The sequence below is a fragment of the Fomitopsis serialis genome (genome assembly GCF_022376445.1).
Source record: "Fomitopsis serialis strain Sig1Antser10 chromosome Unknown B0H18scaffold_10, whole genome shotgun sequence".
Taxonomy (NCBI): domain Eukaryota; kingdom Fungi; phylum Basidiomycota; class Agaricomycetes; order Polyporales; family Fomitopsidaceae; genus Fomitopsis; species Fomitopsis serialis.
In genome coordinates, this window is record NW_025954970.1 from 330,837 (window position 1) to 349,087 (window position 18,251).

The following is an 18,251-nucleotide window of genomic DNA, read 5'->3' on the forward strand; positions in this document are numbered from 1 at the left end:
GTGCGGAATGGAGGAAAATTTGGATTAGGTAATTCTTTCCACGTGACGACGGGTGGACTACGAACAAGCTCGATCGAAAGCGATCTGAGTCAAATCTGACGCCGCCCGAGATTGCGATCGAAGACTACGCTCCCGAGCCCTGACATGCTCTGACCATTCTGTGGATCACAGCAGTCTCATCGACGCACAATGGCGGGACACTGGGTTATTCTACAGAGCCGTCGTGATTTAAAAGGAATGCAGGACCACTACCGATGGCACAATGCTGTGGTGTCGCAGAGGCCACACACATGCAGCACAAGTCGTCTGCAGGCTACGCACGATGGTAAATCCACTCCCGTTCACGTCAGCTGCTGAAAGGCCTACCTCGTACTGCGAGAGGGACTTTCTATTTAGCATCGCCCCACAGCTCTACCGGAGGGAAAATGAGTTTGCTGCCTAGCATAACCAAAATGATTGGAGACATGTATGATGCGCTCGATGGGGACAGTATCATGGTCGGCGTCGGCGTCCAAGGCCTGATCACTGGCAAGGTCCACAGCGTCAGTGTGAATGAGAGGCATGTCGACCGAATCGTATGTACCTCTGTGTCCCATCTAGCATACTGGATTAGGTCCCCAGATGAGCATCACGGCTTCGTGAACAAAAGCGTCAAGCTGTCGACGTCTCCCATCAACGTCTGTGCCATCTTGTCATTGTCAGAGAGTCGGAATGAAGGGGCGACTGGGTCGTGCAACACGCCGGCAGTAGAGAGCGGGAACCTCGATTCCCCCTGCCGAACACGCTCAGTTGTATAAGCCGGTCGGTCGTTCCTGTGGACTTCATCAACCCAAACACACACCCTCGATAAAAGTGCCTCGTAACCGTCAAACTATTAGCATTACCACCACCATAATACCCGAAAGGCGTCGCCCCCTCAATATATACTATCCTACAGTAGCCCGTCCGCTCCACCCGCGCCAAGAAACAGGTCAGCAGCCCACTACAATAATCGGGAGGTTGATACAGTGAAATAACAAACAACGTATAGCGGAGCGCGAACGGTGAAGGGCGCAGGGGAGCGGGTATCATGCAAGGCCGACGGTCGCCATGTGTCGTCGCATGATCGCTTCGTTGACTGGATCGCGAAAGGAATCCGAACATCAGGAACAAATCTGCGCAGGTTAACAACGAGGCGAGACGGGACGCACCGTTGACGATGATGCTCTGCGTCGCCTTGATGTCCAACATAGATGTGAAGTGCTAGACATCGCGCGCGCACGTCAGCCGCCATCCCCGCGCCCACACAAAGCAAGTAACAGACCGCAAACAATGGTCGCCGGTTGACGTCCTTCCGCCTGTGTACCTGTATGAAATGCGCGCGGAAGTACTCCGACACCTCTTCATACGTGTTTGGCCGGTCGCCATACGACGAGATGCTACATCGCCCACACAGATCAGCGTCGTTCGCAGGCAGATACGTGAAAGGGAAAGGACGTACTATTTCCGGACCTTGATGCCGGCCTCGAGCTTCTGCCTCAACAAATCGGTCTGTCGTGCACGTTACGACATGACAAGCCGGTCGGAGCAAAGTGTACCGTGCCAAACGCGCAATCAGGCAAATTGCGGGAGCGAGGAACACGCAGCAGATCAATAATAGTAGTCAGAACACGCCCGGTCAGCGCCAGTACATGGGTGCAGAGAGAACCAATGGGCGCACCTTGTTGAGCATAAGCACCAGGGCGGCTTTGTGCAGGAGCTTGTTCGTGCATATTGACGTGAAGAGCTGGAGCGAGTCGTCTATCCGGTTCGTCCGCGGGTCTTCCTCCAGGTACTGTTTAACATTCAAGTGTCGTTACGTTGGCCATCGGCAGAGAAGCGTGTGAGTGGAAAGTAACCAACAGATGGCCGGCGACAAGGTTGGCAGATCAACCACGTCCAAGGAGGTAAATCAAGGAGAAGACAGCGGTATGTCAGATTCAGCACCCGGGCAGTCGAATACGAAGCACTGACCTGGTCGTAAGCACTGATCGGCGCAAGGAAGATAATGGCTGCCGCTGTAACCGTGGCACCCGTCAGTTAAATCGACACACGAGGATCACACCCGTGAGCTCAGCGACTCGAATGGAGGAACCGAGTCGCCGGAGCACACCATCGAGCGCAACCGCCCACGGCCATTGACAGATATTCCCAACGCCACCAATCCGGAGCACGCGGTGGGTACAGGTAGGCCACCACGCTCGCCGGGCCCTGGTGCTTCCAGGCACATTGCACACGGATCCGGCACCTGAGCGTATCTGGCAGCTCGCCGCGAGACGCCCAGGTGCTCAGTCCGGAGGAAGGTTCAAGGGACGAACAGAGTGCGAGGAGGCGCCCGGGAACGGAAGCGGAATTGGATTGGGAGAGGACAGGGGACTGGGGTTGGGAGACGACACGCACCATCCTCGAAGTAGGGTATCCAGGCTTGGCGCTATCGGATGGAGCGAATTCAATGGAGAGGAGGAAGCGGTCAGTGGACATGAAATGAAGTGTCCCCGGGAGAGGGATGATGCGAAATGAAGGCTTACTTGACCACGCTGTTACACGGACATGGACTCAGTCTCCGGAGGCGGGCAGAGGGGGCAGAGGACGTACCGCACCGCCGACGTCGTAGAGGAGCCAGTTGTAGTTGATGCCCCCCATGCTGATGTCGAACGCGTGCTCCTTCACGCCGAGCGTTTGGAGCCGGACGTGGAGGATGTCCTCTGCGCATGCGGCGTTGAGATACGTTTTGCGGACCAGGCGAGAATTCTCACCTGTTGACGGCAGGTAGTCTGGCCGCGCAATGCGATGAATGTTGTCGAGGAAGCTGCACCACAGTCAACGAAACAGAGCGGCATGGCAAATCATCGGACGTACAATGCAGCGTACTCCTCCAACCTCAGCTTGTTCGTCGCCACAGCGACCGCACGCCCGGATGATGCCAGAGGTCCTCAATCTCATTCTGGTTCGCATCTAATGTCTTCGCGACGATGTCCGTCATGACCGGTGCCCTCGGTCCACTGCCATTCCGGATGTCCGCGAAGGCCACGAGCGCGTCGCGGTATTGAGTGCTTGCCAGCCCGCCCTGACGAACACGCCCGACTTGCCGCCGCTGACAGTTACCCTCCGCTGAGCTCGCTCGCAAGCGCTTCCTCACTGGCGACGAGCGGGAGGAGCTTATTCCGGAGCTGGCTGAGCTCCATGAGCCACGCGGGGTCGACCGCGGAGCTGCCGGTGCCATAGCCGACGGAGACCTTGGACCGCGCGACGGAGGTGAGCGACGTGGTCGAGGGCGAGGGCAAGAGGGGGGAGGTGGGTGAGTTGGAGAAGTACTCATAGTCGACCTCGGAGAGGATCATCCGGATGGCCTTGAGGATGTTGAAGTAGACGATCGGCCGCCAGGAGGGCCGCTCGCGGTCGAGGTCTGGCAGGCGTAGTAGAGCTGGAACTGTTTCTGGAGCGTGACTTGCCCGACTCGGCCTGGCCGAGGAGCATGACTGGAGCGGCGTGCATGTCAGAACTTGCGAGAGAGCGGAGAGGGAGAGCGTGCACGGCACGATCGGTCGGCGGACGGTGTATGACGCGCTGCCCCGTGCAGCTGGCAGGCGAATGGGGAAAGCAGAACGCGTACCTTTGACCTCCCTTGGTCTCTTCCGCTTCAAGATCTCGTTTTCGCGCTAGGGGTCCCGCGATTGCGCCCATCAGACTGGCGGAGGCGAATACGAACGCGGCGGGACTCACCCTGAGCTCCTCGTCGATCTGGTTGTTGATGCGGCGGCCTCGGTCTGGTCGGTGGGGCGCGTGGGGCATGGGGAGGCGGACGGGGGAAATGGCCATAACAGAGGCCGGGGGGCAGAGGCATGCGGCGGGCGGGGGCGGCAGCGAGAGCACTCATATCTGAGGACGAGGACGGGAGGACCGGCCGTGCTGATGGGCGGACGAAACATCGTGAATAAGCTGGCGCCCTGTCCCACGGCAAGTCTGCGTTTTTGATCGCGAAGATGGCAGAACGAGGCCGATGTCAGAGCGACCCCCGACGCAGACGCGCTGCACCGCCTCCGAGTCCTCGATCACGTTCTCCTCGCGCCCTCCCCTCTCCCCCAACTCCCTGGCCTCGCAGCCTCCCGAGTACGACCCATGTCGTACCGGCCACACCGCATACCGCCTGCCGTCCACCGACATCACCCCGGTGTCAGACACGTCCTGATCAATAAGACCATATCTGCAACGTTCGCATGCCATGGCCAACTCCGGACCAGGAAGCCAACTCTGATACCCTCCCTCGTCCACCTTGACGCCCCACAGCGTGATTCTCCCTCGCATGCCTTCCTGAGCTCTCGGACGCCGTGCGCGTCATGAGTACACGTCCGCTGCCCCGCAGTCACCCCAGCTCGTGGGACGCGAGTAGATATCTATCCGCAGCGGCACATCTCCTGCAATACCATCCCGCATTCGCGCTCGAACCCGCTGCCTATCATCGTGTCCAGCGCGCACCAGCACGGTCACATTGCGCTGCCGCGGGATCAGACAAGGTAGGACCGCCGGTAGCACATGGTCCCGGGGATCCCGCTGTACCTTTACACCCTCTGATCCCCACGAGATGTCTGGTTCAAATGACAGCCCCGCGAGTATTCATGATGCAAACCCACACACCGCGCGCGCTCGGCCACCAACACCCCATGCCCATGCACCGCCTGACATACGAATGTCAACTCCACACCGGCAGGTACGGCGCACGCTTCCAAGCTTCCTCTCGAGACACCTTCGCCTCTGCGACTATCCATCCTTCCCAAATCAGGCGAGTATCCACACAGTGGTCCTGTGCAGTACCTGTTCTTACAGTTCGCGACCACCGACATCCTCTGGTGGTCGAACCCAAGCCGGGACGCGTCTTTCCGCCATTCTCGGGACCCTGGCATTGATCTCCTGATGTAATGGAACTTACCGCTGATAATGCGTCTTCATGTGACGATCCCTCGCTGACCGTCTGCGTCCAAACTTGAGTTGGCCGGCGTTAGTGGCTTGGACCCACCGAGCAGTGACAGTAAGGAAAGAAAGTTGGTGCGCTTAAATTTCGGAGCCCCGTCCTATATACACAGATGCTTGACAGCTAACGAGCTACAGAAGAAGAGCATCGGAGGCAATGACGAACGACGGCAGGAAGGGTGCCGTACGTATGACGATGCAGACGAAACAGGAAGGTGTCTTGCCTTAAGAGGAAGGCACTTATTGTACGTCAAACTTGAAATCACATGAATGCCTTTTAATCTGGTTCAGTTCCCTCCACGCAGCTCTCTGCGTATCTGGTCATATCGAAATGCGCCGACTGCGCCCTTACGACGCGTTGTACACTCCGACGCGTCGACGGCTCGGTCACCGCCCGCGAGCCGCAATCGTACAGATTAATATCTGCAACTCGGAATCTACACGCATGCGCTCGCTCGCCCCGCGGTCTTACCGACCATCCGTATGTGCTTCGCCATCCAACTTCGACTGATATACTCTACAGCCTTGGCGACGAATACACACGCGCATGCTCTGGAATGCTCCATTCTCGCGAAATCACGAATCGAATCACAACGCACGACTATCAAGGCGTCCTCAGCTCGAGAAGGCCGGAAGCACACAAAGGCTCGAACGATGGACGATCATATCGTCATCAATCCGCTCGAGTCCGGCGGCCGCTGGGTGCGCTCACATGTTCGCGGAACAGTGCGTGCAGTGTGTGTGTGTGCGCGCGTCCCGGCGCATCTGTCAATCCATTTGAGTGCATATGGGCGTCGATATCACTGCGCAACTGAGGTTCAAATGCGAGCCCCGGCGGGCTCGGAGCGCTATCTCTGTGGTTTAGCGGACTGGAGAAGGCACGCTGCACAGCGTGGTCCGCGGCGAAATGGAAGTCCAGTACGTACGGTATGTGGCGCGGTCATGACCAGAAGCCTGATCAATACCGCAGTGCGCATGAGGTGATCAGTGTTGTGACAGGGCAAACATCACTGGCGTGTCATTCGCGAGTTCCTCCGCCGTGTTCGTCGCGGTTCAGGCGCATGTGGACGCACGGACTCGGTGATTCTGTGAGGTATGAGCGCATTCCATGATAATCGATCCATGACGAGGTTTGGGCAAGGGCAGGTTCCTATGTGCATTTGCTCTGTACTTCTCCGACAAAACGCGGAGAAGTGTCTTCCTTGGTGTCTCCTGTCGCGCTGCAAGACAAATTTGCGGTGCATTGAAAAGCTTAGCTCCGAGCCGTAGACCTTTCTGCGTATGGGTGTTGTCGTCGACTCCGCGATTCGCGAGGCAACATGTCTTGGCACGCAGGTACATAGTGTGGCACGAATTATACTGTCTACTGCACCGCGCGGTGCGCGTCCTTGGCACAGAAAGCGGAGCTCTTTGACAGCACTTTCGCAGATGGTATGTGGAGTTCGCAGACAGAAGCAATCCACTACTACTAGTTGCCGACTATATCTGTCAGTCTGAAGACGCTTAGCAGTGCGGTTCGAGATGGAATACCTAGACGGTGAAACAGACCGCGGTGGGTAGCCGCATGTCGAGAGAAAGTCTCATCTGATGTCAAGCGATCGGAATTTACGATAGCTACTGACAGAAGCCATAGTACTAGTACGTATCTGAGGTACGTGGCAGTACACAAGTTCGAATTGCTACCCTACCAATGAAGACACTCGGCCTCGACTGAGACACCTTCATACTACCCACGCCCAGAGTCCTGTATAAGCCGGGCTCGCACACCAGCCTGGAAGCGGACATTCCCTCGCTGCGATGCGTCTCGCCGGGATGTGCATCTTATCACGGTGCAGCGCTGAGCAGTTGCGCTGCTTGACAGCCTGAGAGACCACGCCAGTGCTCATGCTGATGCGCGCTCGAGTCTGCGGGCTTGGGCCGTATGTACTTATCACGGACGAAAAGGAAGAGCGCCATGCGGAATCATTGACACAGCGAGGATGGCCTGTGATTCTTAGGATGATGGACTGTAGTCGACTCATAGACTCAGGCTACTACCCCCGGGAGGGCCTCGTCGTCGTCGACGAGCCCTGCGCAGACCTTCTCGTGGTCCGGGGGGTGAGTAATCCCAATGGGATGAAACCAACATGCGCTATAAGGACTGTCCACCGCTGTTCAGCGGTGCAGCCAGGATGAAAACAAAGCTTCATCCGAGGATATGGGACTCCATCCATCCCCAGATCTGGCTCAACCGAACCATGCTCTCTCTCACCTACCTGAGAAATACCAAAACATCGGTAAAACTATAACATGTGTACCCCCACCCGAGCTCGCCGTCCCCTGCGACGCCGACAATGACCACTGAGCTGCACCCGACGTCTACGGGCGCTAGACCACACCCGAGGAAGCGCCCACGAACGAGCGGACACGACCCGTACCCCGGCGAATTACGAACCGCGCTATCAGATGCATGCCACAGTACAAACACCCCAACACATGGTGCCACACCAGTCCCAGAGGACGATCCCAGACAAACAAAGCAGATACTCGAGACAATGACATGACATTCCGTCACAATAACAGACACTCTCCCTCCACAAACATGAAATGACTGTGCTCGTTCACATCCTCACATTCTCTACACCCCAAATACTCCCACAAAGATCATTACGTTAGGCCGTTCAAACCGCATCAGATGCCGTCACTGGCGTCAGGATCTTCTAAAAAGTAAACGCTCGCCCCTCCCAGATCATATAAAATAGACCTGACCTGCCTGCCTGACAAGAACAACACACTATGCCAGTGTTCGCACCACAGGCAACAGTGTCAAAACCCCAAAAACAACGCCGCCATCGCACCTCTACAGTAGTAAAACCACGTCAACTCAAAGCATGGTCGGCTTCTGAGCTTAACATCCACGCACCCTCATCATCCATGTCGCTACCACCATCCCTCCCCACACTACGACTCCCGATACCTGAGTCCCTCGCAGTTACGATCGAAGTAGAAGGGACCCCAGAGAGGAACGGGATCGTCCTAACATGGATAGTGGAAGAGCGCCCGGTGTGCCATATCGAGCGAGGATTGCCCATCGTCCTCATGGCCGGAGATCTACGGACCGGAGTTGGCCGAGTAGATAACGCGACAGACATCCAACGTCACTGGATCACGTGGATCCTCACGGGAAGTCCTGCGGCGTGTGCTATCCGGGTCCCGACATCATGGTCCAGACTCACGCGCGATGAAGTCCGAATCCACGCTCATCTATATGCCCACCTCCCACACTCCCCACCTCCCCACCGCCTTCTCGCGCACGACCCCGTGATCTGCAACAGCACCGACAGCCCATATCAGTTTGAGTCGGACGAAGATCTCTCTGAAGCACCGCAGGCAGAAATACGCGGCGGGACAATCCCCGAGAACCCCAGCACTGACCAGTGAATCGCGGCAGACGCGAAGGAGCGGGATCACGCGGGATCACCCAAGTATAGGAATTGATTGAGACCCCCTTAATGTGCTGTATTGTCGCCGAACGCTCCATCATGCAAAGTTTACCTATACATCAAACGATCACTGACAGGCCCCAGACGCCCGCATGCCTTACACCCCGTTGCGAATGAAGAAGCCGACAACCGACATATAGAACCGAGAGTGTCGCTCACCGTGCGTGCCGCACTCTAAATAACAAGCGACAGTGGACTAAAAATTCTAAGAAAACCTGATCCCGGACTCATAAGGGAAAGAATCGCGAAAACTGGGAGGGATACCTCCCGAGGACAGGCGCCATAAACACTGACAAAACGACATCAGACCACGGAGACTATAGTCCCGACCACACATCTGAATACACGGCGCGCTCCTAAAAGGCCGATCAAACGAACACCATACTGACGCCGCGGAGATCGCGAACCTGTCAAACTAGTGGAAGCTTTAGTACCACTTGGGAATGGGCGCGCCCGTTTCAAGACGCGGTCCTCCTAGCCGACCAGGAGAGGAGCGCAACACACCACTCAAACCTAATACATCTCGTACGGAAAACCCACGACGCAAGCGTAGCTGAGGCACCATCGAACTGCGCCGCTACGCAGGCCTGCACTGTTACGGGAACACGAAATACGTCCATGAGGAGCTGCCTCCTACATTTCCTCGACAACGCGCAAACAGAAGCCAGGTACGACGAACTGAACCTCGGCTTGCGCCTTACGCGTGCGAGGAAAAAAGAAAAATATAAAAAAAAAAGAAAAAAAAAGAGGGGGACTATACGAGCAACCGGACTCTGCTGCGCTGCAAAGGCAACGAGAAAATCGATGAAACACGAGCCAATGCGACCCAGAAATAACACACCCACTGAGACCCGACTCGGAGACAGTGTCGACCTTCTTATTTCTCCTGGGACTTCCTCAAGAGACTACACTCTGACGTTGACCGACAACGGGCCTGTGGTGCAACACCACGACGTAACAACCTGCCCGCGACAGGGAGCACGAAAACTCGCGGACGCTCCAAGGCTGAAGCCTCACTATCACCCTCTACCCTCCGCACGGTGACGCCTCACCGCGCTAACCAGGAACGAAGAGAGCTCAAACACGCACATGAGCAATCCCATCAGAAAGACCGCACCAGGCAACACGGTAGTGAAGGTACGCATAGACCCAGCTCCTACGAGCAGGACAGCCACTACACCTCTAGCTTGACACTCGCGAGAATGCAATCCCTAGATGTACATACTCTTCATCATTACAGCATCCTGACAGCTGCGAGAGCGGCGTACGCCATGAGCCAGCCATGAGGTTAAAAGGAACCCTGAGGTTACGCTCACAGCCATCCCCAACTCCAGATATCTACCAGCTCCTACGCTTCATCTGCCGACATGCACCAATCGTCTAAACCCACCTCACCTGCTCCCTCTGTCGATCATGGGCCAAATGCTAATCCCCACGGTGGCGAAGCCCATGCGGACCCCTCCATTGAACGCTTGCGCGCAGCCTCTCTTGTCAAGTCCCCCAACAAGCGAGTCAACGCCGAGCCCATCTCCTCCGGCGCCGCCAATCCGTGGGTCTCCCCGAGAGCCGTCTCGCCGACGGACCGTACTGGTGTCTCTTACGCGGGTATGGCGTCCCGTCCTGCGACGCCTCCGGCCCTCCTCGCTCTGAAGAAGGCCAGCGCGCTGGCTGTCACGCCCACGCAGCACAGCGCAGCGGCCAACGGTGCTCAAGCCACTGCAGCGTCGTGCTCCACGCAGGCTGAGGTGATCGATGTCGATGCGACGATGACGACGACTACCACGGTCATAAAAGGTGCGTGATATACCCTCCTCCCTCGCCTCAGCTATGGCCACATACCTAATGAATGCTATCCCAGAAGAAGAGAACCTAGAGCTCGACGCTCTGGCCCTTCGACGCACCCGCTCGGGAAAACAAGCGGCGGCGGCGAAGCTGAAGAATAAGAAAGCCCGATCCAAGAGAAACGCCAAAGCCGCCGGGAAGATGCCTGCGACTATCGGCAAAGGCGCGCCGACCTCATCCTCCGCTGCGAACGTGAGCAACACCCCAACTGACTTACCTCAGCGCTCTGCCAGCGAGGCACGGAAGAGGCGCCGTGTCTCTGAGGACGTCGACGGAGACAACGTGATGACTGGGACGACTAGCCGTATCCAAGACGCTCCCGCCGTGGCCAGCCCTGCGCCGCGAGTCGAATACAGAGTCGACATCGGGGAAGTTCTCGGCTTTCCGCGCCTTGACTGGTCTCCCCCTCCTGACGACAACCGAGTCGACCCACCTGCGACCACCACGTCGGATCTTGAAGAGCGAGACTTCGAGATGTACGACCCTGTCACAGGATACAAGGACGGGGATGAAACGGTACGAGTCGGCATTCCGATCACGTAACTAAGCAGAGCTAACCTGCCGGCCCCCATCTGTGCCTTGACCACCGCCCTTGTGCAGCTCCATAGAGACCGCGACGAAGCCATCAGTGCCCGAACGGCACTGGACAACATGCACTTTGCCCGGCGCCTTACGACGACCGACCCCCCGCACGGCGGCGCTTACCCGCAGGACAGCGAAGCTCTCCGAGAAGGCAACGTTGAGGACCTATACGCGAGCGACAACGAACCTACGTACCGTACGGCCAGAACGCTGCCCGGACCATCCCGCAGCTGGGACCAAGGCGCCCCCCGTTCCCAGTCTCGCGGGATAGGCAACATTCGTGACGAGGGTGACAGCATGAGTGCGTACACGGCCCTGAGACAGGGTGATGTCAACTCACCAATCGTGTACGCCCTAGGCCGCCGTATGCGAGAAATTGAACGAGCAAGTCGCTCGTCCCACTCAGTTCCCTACCGCGCTTCCCACCTCTCACCAGCACCAGAACAAGCAGTGCGTACGCAAGCTCTGGCGAACGATGTACCCCTAGGACTTCGCAGGCCGCGCTCCTCCTCGTCTATGCACCCCCATCCGGTCCACTACGCTCCGGGACCTTTCCCTGACTTCCCCGCTGATCCGGAACCGCCTGCGCCACCCGCGCCACCTGCCCGGAACGCTCGAGCTGGCCCAGTTGGGCCTATTGCGCCTCTCGCGCCAACTCCCGGCGCCCCCCCACCGCTGGCTATGACGCGGACGCCCCCGGGAGGATGGCCACGTATACAGGGAGTCGACTTCACTCTTGTCTACGCAAACGTCCTGGCGTCCCAAGCTGAGGAATGGCAGAAAGCTACGGACTACCATGTCTACATACACTTCCCCGGCCGCAGCGCGCACGACAGAGGAAATTTCGGACGACTGTGCGCTGCTGACACTACGCTACGCACTTGCCTGGGCATCCCGACTGCCTCCATCACCCAGCCCATTGCGGCCGTCACACCCACAGGCCCGAACTCGAGCCCCGTCTACTACCGCGTCGGAAACCTGACGATCGGCCAACGCGATCGCCTCCTGCGAGAAGGCTGGGTCTCGACCAGAGACGGAACCTTCGGCGTCGTCTCTTCCGAGCCATCTCCGCCGACCTTCATGGGCACGTTCCGGCACCCCCTGCGTCTTGGCGTTACGACTGAGGAGGGCATGGCCGACGCCTTCAAGAAGGGCCTGAGAAGCGCGGCAATGTATCTACTATACCTCCTCTCGGTTCTGAACGGCGACATCCTCGCGGGAGGTCGATGGCGTCACCTCACGGCGCAGGAGGCTTTCGAGCTCATCATCGACTCTGTAACCGTAAAGAAGATCCTACTGCGTAATACCCGCGACGAGGAGGAAGAACCCTTCGCCTTCCTCTACATCGAGTCTCCCACCTCTGACCCAGCGGAATGGCTGAACTTCCGTAACCGCGTTCGAAACTTCGCTTTCGGCGGCCCATTGGCAGGCCCACCCGAACTGGTCGCACGCACGTTCTATTGTATGTATTGTCATTCGATTGACCACCCCACTCACGCTTGCTCCATTCCGTCCACCCCCGGATGGCACGGACCGTCTCTTGACGACGTACGTGAGATGTTTGCGGCGGATAGACGTGCGCAAGGACAAGATCAGCGCGGTAGGGGCAGAGGTGGCAGAGGCGGCCGGAGCGGTCGTGGAAGTCGTGGCCGCGGAAGCGGACGAGGTGGCCGTGGCGGCTCCGTTGACGGGACGCAGAGGGCGGGACATACTTAACCACGCGAATCTATACTGTATGCAAACTCTGCACCCCCCGAGTATGTACCACTGAGCCACGCGCATACGCTATCCTTCGTCCTACATATATATAACACTTATGATGCCCTCACACCCGTACTAAGATAGTGACGAGTGAGCCCTACATGGGTAGCTCGTATGAGTAGAAGGCGCGCAGATGGCCCGGGCCCACATATACTGACCGATCTCGGGACAGGAAAGCCCGGCAACCTCTGTTGCGTCACTTTCTGGGACCTAAGGGTACTAATAGACTTACCCTGGCCGAGAGGCCAAGCTGCTGAGCAGCGTGTTTCCTGAGGAAGTCAGGAGAACTTCCCGCTCCCGGTGGATCGTTGTAGCTGGGATGCGTACACCAACGGCGAATACACACATAACACCTACATCTACGGAAGGACATATGGCAAACGGTACCTCTCTCCTCTGCCCGAGAGTAGCTAGCATGTCTCCCGCCCAAGCTGGCCCCCAGGACCGGACAGAGGAACTCGGCGACGGGACCGCCCTCCGTAACACACAATCGCCAAACAGCGATAACCAGGGGTATGCGGAGGGCTGCATACATACATCCCCTGTTCAAGACGAGCATCTCACAGCGCGTCCTGACATTACTGGAAAGACCGCCCCATCGGGGAGGAAAACGAAGGCTAGCCTGCATGTCGGCAGTCTAAATATTAACGGAAGGAGCTCTCCTCAAGGCCCCAGAGACCAGAAGTGGAACACAATTAACCAGCTTCTACGCGAAGAAAAGCTGGGCGTCCTATGTATCCAAGAAACCCATCTCGACGCATCACACGTCGACACTCTACATACCCTGTACGGGAGGCGAATGCGAATATGGAACTCGGGCTCTTCGTCTGAGACATCGACCCAAGGGGTCGCTATTGTACTAAATCGAGAGCTGGTGGACACCTCCAATGTTGTGTACCGGGAAATAATCCCTGGTCGGGCCATCCTGTTGACGATGCACTGGCACGCGGAAAAATCTATTACGATCCTCAATGTATACGCACCAAACGCTCCGAGTGAGAACACAATATTCTGGGCCCGTCTCCTTAGGATGGCTGAGAGAGGATCATACAAGAAGCCAGATCTACTAGTAGGCGATTTCAACATCGTCGAGGAAGCCTTAGATCGACTACCCGCCAAAGAAGACACTGCATCCGCGGTGTGCGCCCTACGAGACTTTGTACGACACCTGAACCTATACGACGGCTGGAGGATGTCGGAGCCACACACCAAGGATTACACCTACCCCCAGAGAGGTAGCCTCTCACGATCCAGGCTTGACCGTATATACACATCGGAATCACTGATTCGGTCATCACACACCTGGGATATCAAGACTGTTGGAGTCCCCACGGACCATAGGTTGATAAGTGCTAAGCTCAATACTGCTAATATCCCCTTCCTCGGAAAAGGGAGATGGTCAATGCCGACCCATCTCATGGACGACACTGACTTCATGAACACTGTCAGGGAACTGGGTAAAAAAACCATGGAAGAGATGAAGGCGGTAAAGGAAGGACGTGACAACACAGAGAGCCTGTCCATCCAAGGCATACACAAACGTTTTAAGAACAGTGTACGCACGCTGGCCCGGAACCGTCTAAAAAAGAAATACCCACGACTACGAGCCGAAATCGAACGATTGCAGCGCCACATAAAGGAAATAGAGTGCCGTCCTGCTTTCCCGGAGTCAGGAATGCTACAAAATGACGCAGCAGTCCTGCACAACAGAGTATATGAGCTGGAAAAAAAGAGACATGCTTTTGCAAAACTTACCACCACAGCCCGCTATGTTTTGAATGCCGAGCGTGTATCGAAATACTGGTCAGCAGTGAATAAGGAGCGGAAACCAAGAGATGTCATGTATCAGCTCCGCATCCCCAATACAAACCCGCCCCAGTTTGAGTCTAGATCGAATAAAATGGCTACACTAGCGCGAAACTACCATGAACAAGCTCAGTTCGTGGATGTACCAAACTTCTCGAATGAGACCCAAAGACTGGCCACCGAGCAGATACTAGCCGAGGTCCATCAGACGCTGAGCGGAGAGGATAGAGAGCTGATGGCAAACGGCATTAGCAGAGAAGAAATTAAACGTGCACTGGGTCAATCCCAGATGGGACGCGCCCCTGGACTGGACGGAATACCCTATGAATTCTGGAGAGCCTTCGCGGCCGGGAACACCGACAAAGACAACTTTAACAGCCTTGACTACCTGACCCTGGTATACGAAGACATTGAAGAAAACGGCGCCTCCCCTGATGAAGGCTTCACGGACGGCTGGCTGTGCCCAATATACAAGAAGGGAGACCGCCGAGAGATAGCCAACTATAGGCCGATAACACTACTCAACTCGGACTATAAGACGTATACAAAAGCACTCACCTCGAGACTAGGCAACGTCGCCATGAAGCTAATCCATAGGGATCAGGCTGGTTTCGTCCCAGGTCGCCACATTGAAGACCAAACACAAACGTGCCGTGTCCTCGTCGACTATGCGGAAGCCACGGAAGAAGATGGGATCATTGTCGCGTTAGATCAGGAAAAAGCCTATGACAAAATTGACCATGCGTACCTTTGGAGGACATTGGAGGCCTTCGGCCTCCCCCCTGAATTCATAGCCCGAGTCCGCGGACTATATAAAGCAGCGAACACGAAAGTCATATTGAACGGTGAGATGAGCGACTTCTTCGCGGTAGTGCGAGGAGTGCGTCAGGGAGACCCACTCTCCTGCCTCCTTTTTGACATCGCCATAGAGCCGCTGGCGATCCTCCTGCGTAAATCAGACCTTAGAGGCTTCCACATACCCGGCGCGACAGACCGCCTGATCACAAAGCTCTTCGCGGATGACACGTCCGCATTTCTGTCCAAACATGATAGCTGGGCCGGCCTCTGGGACATCCTAAATAAATGGTGCAGCGCCTCCCGAGCGAAATTTAATAATGGAAAGACGGAGGTTGTACCGGTGGGCTCACCGGAATACAGACAATCTGTAATTGACTCACGTAAAATGCACCCCGAAGGAGGTTTGCCAGAGACCATCCCTCTAGATGTGCACGTTGCAAATGAAGGCGAACCAATACGCATACTGGGAGCCTGGATAGGGAACGATGTAGAGCAAACCGCAGTCTGGACACCAGCCCTAATGAAAATAAGGGCCTTCCTCCAAAGGTGGGGACAATGCCGACCGTCCATGATAGGAAGGAGACATATTGTCCAGATGGGACCGGGTGGTATATCACAGTACCTTGCTGTAGTACAGGGTATGCCCAAGTCAATCGAGGCAGAACTTAAAAAGATAGTGCGTACCTTTGTATGGAACTCCGGGAGTACCCCGCCCATCAACACAGCAACGCTGCACCAACCCATACGTGACGGGGGCCTCGGACTCCTCGACATAGAAGCACGAAATGATGCGGTCGACCTTATGTGGCTAAGAAGATACCTGACCTTGACGGAAGACCGGCCAGTATGGGCTTTCGCTATGGATGCTATAATCAACAAGCACGCCAAGCGAGACACAGGAGAGATACGCCCAAAAGCACAAATTAACACGTACCTGCAGAGCTGGAGCCCGGCGCTCAGTGCCCGATCCGGGCTCCCCCTGTACATAAGACGTATGCTCACTGCAGGGAAACGATTTGCAGTCCACCTGGAGGCCATTAAGGTAGACGTGTCGATTAAGAAGCAACTGCCGGCATGGTACCATATCGGAGCCACTAAAGCACTTCGACGACTGAACAATACCAAGATTAGTGACTGCCTTCGCGACTGTCATAATGTGATAATCGTGTCGGACCTACTCGCAATCACACAGTCGTCTTGCGGTAGCCAGCCCACTACACATGTCACGTCGTGGGAGGATAATAGCTGCCTATGCCCGGAGTGCCTAGCCTTGAAGGCGCATGGATGCAAACATCCGGCAACATGCCGACTGGCCGCCTTCCGAATCCTAAGCGAAATCACTCCGAAATGGAATCCCCTGGTACAGGATGTCGTAGACGGCCTCACCCTGACCAGAGGAAGGAAAACCATCAATGAGGAAGCGAAGCTCGACGACGGGGACCTCCTCACTTTTGACCCATCAGTCACGTCTAGAGACGGGCTGTCGGAGACCTTCAGGGTCTTCGTGGCCCCAAGCACCATGACTGACCCACCGGCAATCAGGCGACGCCCAGGTCGAGCAGTGCCGGAAGAGTCAACCACGGTCATGATATTCCAGCCCACTAAGGAGTCGGGACCGGAAAAAAGAAAGGGCGCCCCGCCCCGCAAACGAACATACGCCGCCTACTTTGGCCCCGCAGACCCGAGGAACGCTATAATAGCCCAAGCACGGTCCCCCGGAGCTAACACCACGGTACCAGGAGAACTGACCGCTGCGGTGTACGCCGCGATGCATACGCCTCTAGACGCACCGCTTAGCCTCCTGAGCACGAACAACGTTCTGACGGACCTAATCTTTGACAGGACCCCGGCCTGGGAAGAGAAAGGTTGGATCGGCGTCCCATTGGGCACCTCCATGAGACCCCTTCTGAACCACCTCCGCCAAAGGTGCGCCGTCACCACCTTTGGCCGGATAAAGAGTGACGAGAACTGGAAAACCCTAGAGCGCGCCCGTCAGGACGCGTCCACGACACCCCCACGAGCTTTCCGTCTAGCACCAACTCCCTCCGGGCCAACTGACCCCAGATTTGAATTGACCGGAGCGAAACTTAGCACCCTAACCCAAGCGCTTGCTTACAGGGGTGTCCTAGAGAGCCGAGGACATGAGCTTAGACGACGAACAGGGGAGAACCTTGCCGCGGTAATGGCGCACCGAGAGGAGGATGAGGAACTTACCCACAGCTCCATATGGATGAGCATTAGGCATCGCGACTTTAGTAGACCCTTTGCGGTCCTACTATGGAAAATGATGCATAGCGGCCTCAAATGCGGACCATACTGGATTAATATTCAGGGATACGAAGATAGAGCACAGTGCGACCGCTGTGGGGCGGTTGAATCTATACAACACATCCTCTTTGAATGCTTAGCGACGGGCCAATCACTAATATGGCTGATAGTGCGTACCGCATGGGTGAAGAAAAAAGCCCAGTGGACGGACCTATCCCTCGAAGACGTCCTCACTTTAGGCCTCAAAGAATGGAAAGACGAGAAGGGCCGGATACGCCCAGGTGCGACGAGACTCTGGCGAATACTTGTGTCGGAAGCAGTCCACCTTATTTGGAAGCTACGATGTGAGAGAGTAGTCGGCCATGCAGATGATGATGGCTGGGAACACCGCACAGCGCTCGTTGTAAACAAGCTGCAGTTTGCACTCAATAACAGGCTGGCACTCGACGTCGAAGCCACGAAAAAGAAGTACGGGAACTCCGCCCTGACGCGGGACCTGGTCCATGCGACATGGAACGGAGTACTGCGAGACGAAGCAGCCCTCCCAGAAAATTGGACTAAATACACGGGTTTTTTAGTGGGTAGGACACCGGCACTACGAGTGAATCTCGAACCGGACTGATGAGCCCCACACTGATTGTTCAATCGTGCGTAAATGGCATTTTTTCACCCTGGTTTGGCGCTTATGGGGAAACCCATACGCAAGCTGGATGCTCCGGGACGACC

The 18,251-nt window shown here is 56.5% G+C and overlaps 6 protein-coding genes across 6 annotated transcripts; 5 read left to right on the top strand and 1 right to left on the bottom strand.

Moving 5' to 3' along the window:
• Window positions 1-636: 636 nt before the first annotated feature.
• Window positions 637-3,810, bottom strand: B0H18DRAFT_1135173 (guanine nucleotide binding protein, alpha subunit; the record flags this gene model as incomplete). Its single annotated transcript, XM_048035588.1, has 15 exons — window positions 637-1,117; window positions 1,191-1,242; window positions 1,304-1,418; window positions 1,481-1,530; window positions 1,700-1,813; window positions 1,993-2,036; window positions 2,419-2,449; window positions 2,614-2,723; window positions 2,775-2,827; window positions 2,878-2,903; window positions 2,930-3,020; window positions 3,050-3,129; window positions 3,165-3,424; window positions 3,632-3,677; window positions 3,742-3,810. 15 exons carry the CDS (start codon window positions 3,808-3,810, stop codon window positions 1,068-1,070), a joined length of 1,191 nt encoding a protein of 396 aa, XP_047897380.1. The 3' UTR covers window positions 637-1,067.
• A 1,188-nt stretch (window positions 3,811-4,998) lies between these two features.
• On the top strand, window positions 4,999-6,251 carry B0H18DRAFT_986153 (uncharacterized protein; the record flags this gene model as incomplete). Its single annotated transcript, XM_048044770.1, has 6 exons — window positions 4,999-5,057; window positions 5,125-5,231; window positions 5,278-5,723; window positions 5,769-5,913; window positions 5,986-6,074; window positions 6,133-6,251. Coding segments are annotated over exons 3-6 (607 nt in total), but the record flags the coding sequence as incomplete, so codon positions are not given.
• A 1,037-nt stretch (window positions 6,252-7,288) lies between these two features.
• Window positions 7,289-7,703, top strand: B0H18DRAFT_29181 (uncharacterized protein). The gene has a single exon (XM_048037436.1). It carries the CDS (start codon window positions 7,320-7,322, stop codon window positions 7,527-7,529), a length of 210 nt encoding a protein of 69 aa, XP_047897382.1. The 5' UTR covers window positions 7,289-7,319; the 3' UTR covers window positions 7,530-7,703.
• B0H18DRAFT_1208439 (uncharacterized protein) lies at window positions 7,540-8,406 on the top strand (the record flags this gene model as incomplete). Its single annotated transcript, XM_048036269.1, has 2 exons — window positions 7,540-7,692; window positions 7,751-8,406. The coding sequence occupies exon 2, from the start codon at window positions 7,762-7,764 to the stop codon at window positions 8,404-8,406; it is 645 nt and encodes a 214-aa protein (XP_047897383.1). The 5' UTR covers window positions 7,540-7,692; window positions 7,751-7,761.
• A 1,429-nt stretch (window positions 8,407-9,835) lies between these two features.
• Window positions 9,836-12,867, top strand: B0H18DRAFT_1115793 (uncharacterized protein; the record flags this gene model as incomplete). Its single annotated transcript, XM_048033310.1, has 7 exons — window positions 9,836-10,262; window positions 10,327-10,502; window positions 10,533-10,826; window positions 10,911-11,193; window positions 11,251-12,354; window positions 12,467-12,558; window positions 12,826-12,867. The coding sequence occupies 7 exons, from the start codon at window positions 9,836-9,838 to the stop codon at window positions 12,865-12,867; spliced, it is 2,418 nt and encodes an 805-aa protein (XP_047897384.1).
• A 4,158-nt stretch (window positions 12,868-17,025) lies between these two features.
• On the top strand, window positions 17,026-18,147 carry B0H18DRAFT_871247 (uncharacterized protein; the record flags this gene model as incomplete). Its single annotated transcript, XM_048040151.1, has 1 exon — window positions 17,026-18,147. The coding sequence occupies one exon, from the start codon at window positions 17,026-17,028 to the stop codon at window positions 18,145-18,147; it is 1,122 nt and encodes a 373-aa protein (XP_047897385.1).
• Window positions 18,148-18,251: the final 104 nt, after the last annotated feature.

Excerpts from the sequence above, each read along its gene's own strand:
- B0H18DRAFT_29181 (XM_048037436.1), top strand. The coding sequence starts at position 7,320 with ATGACCACTGAGCTGCACCCGACGTCTACGGGCGCTAGACCACACCCG.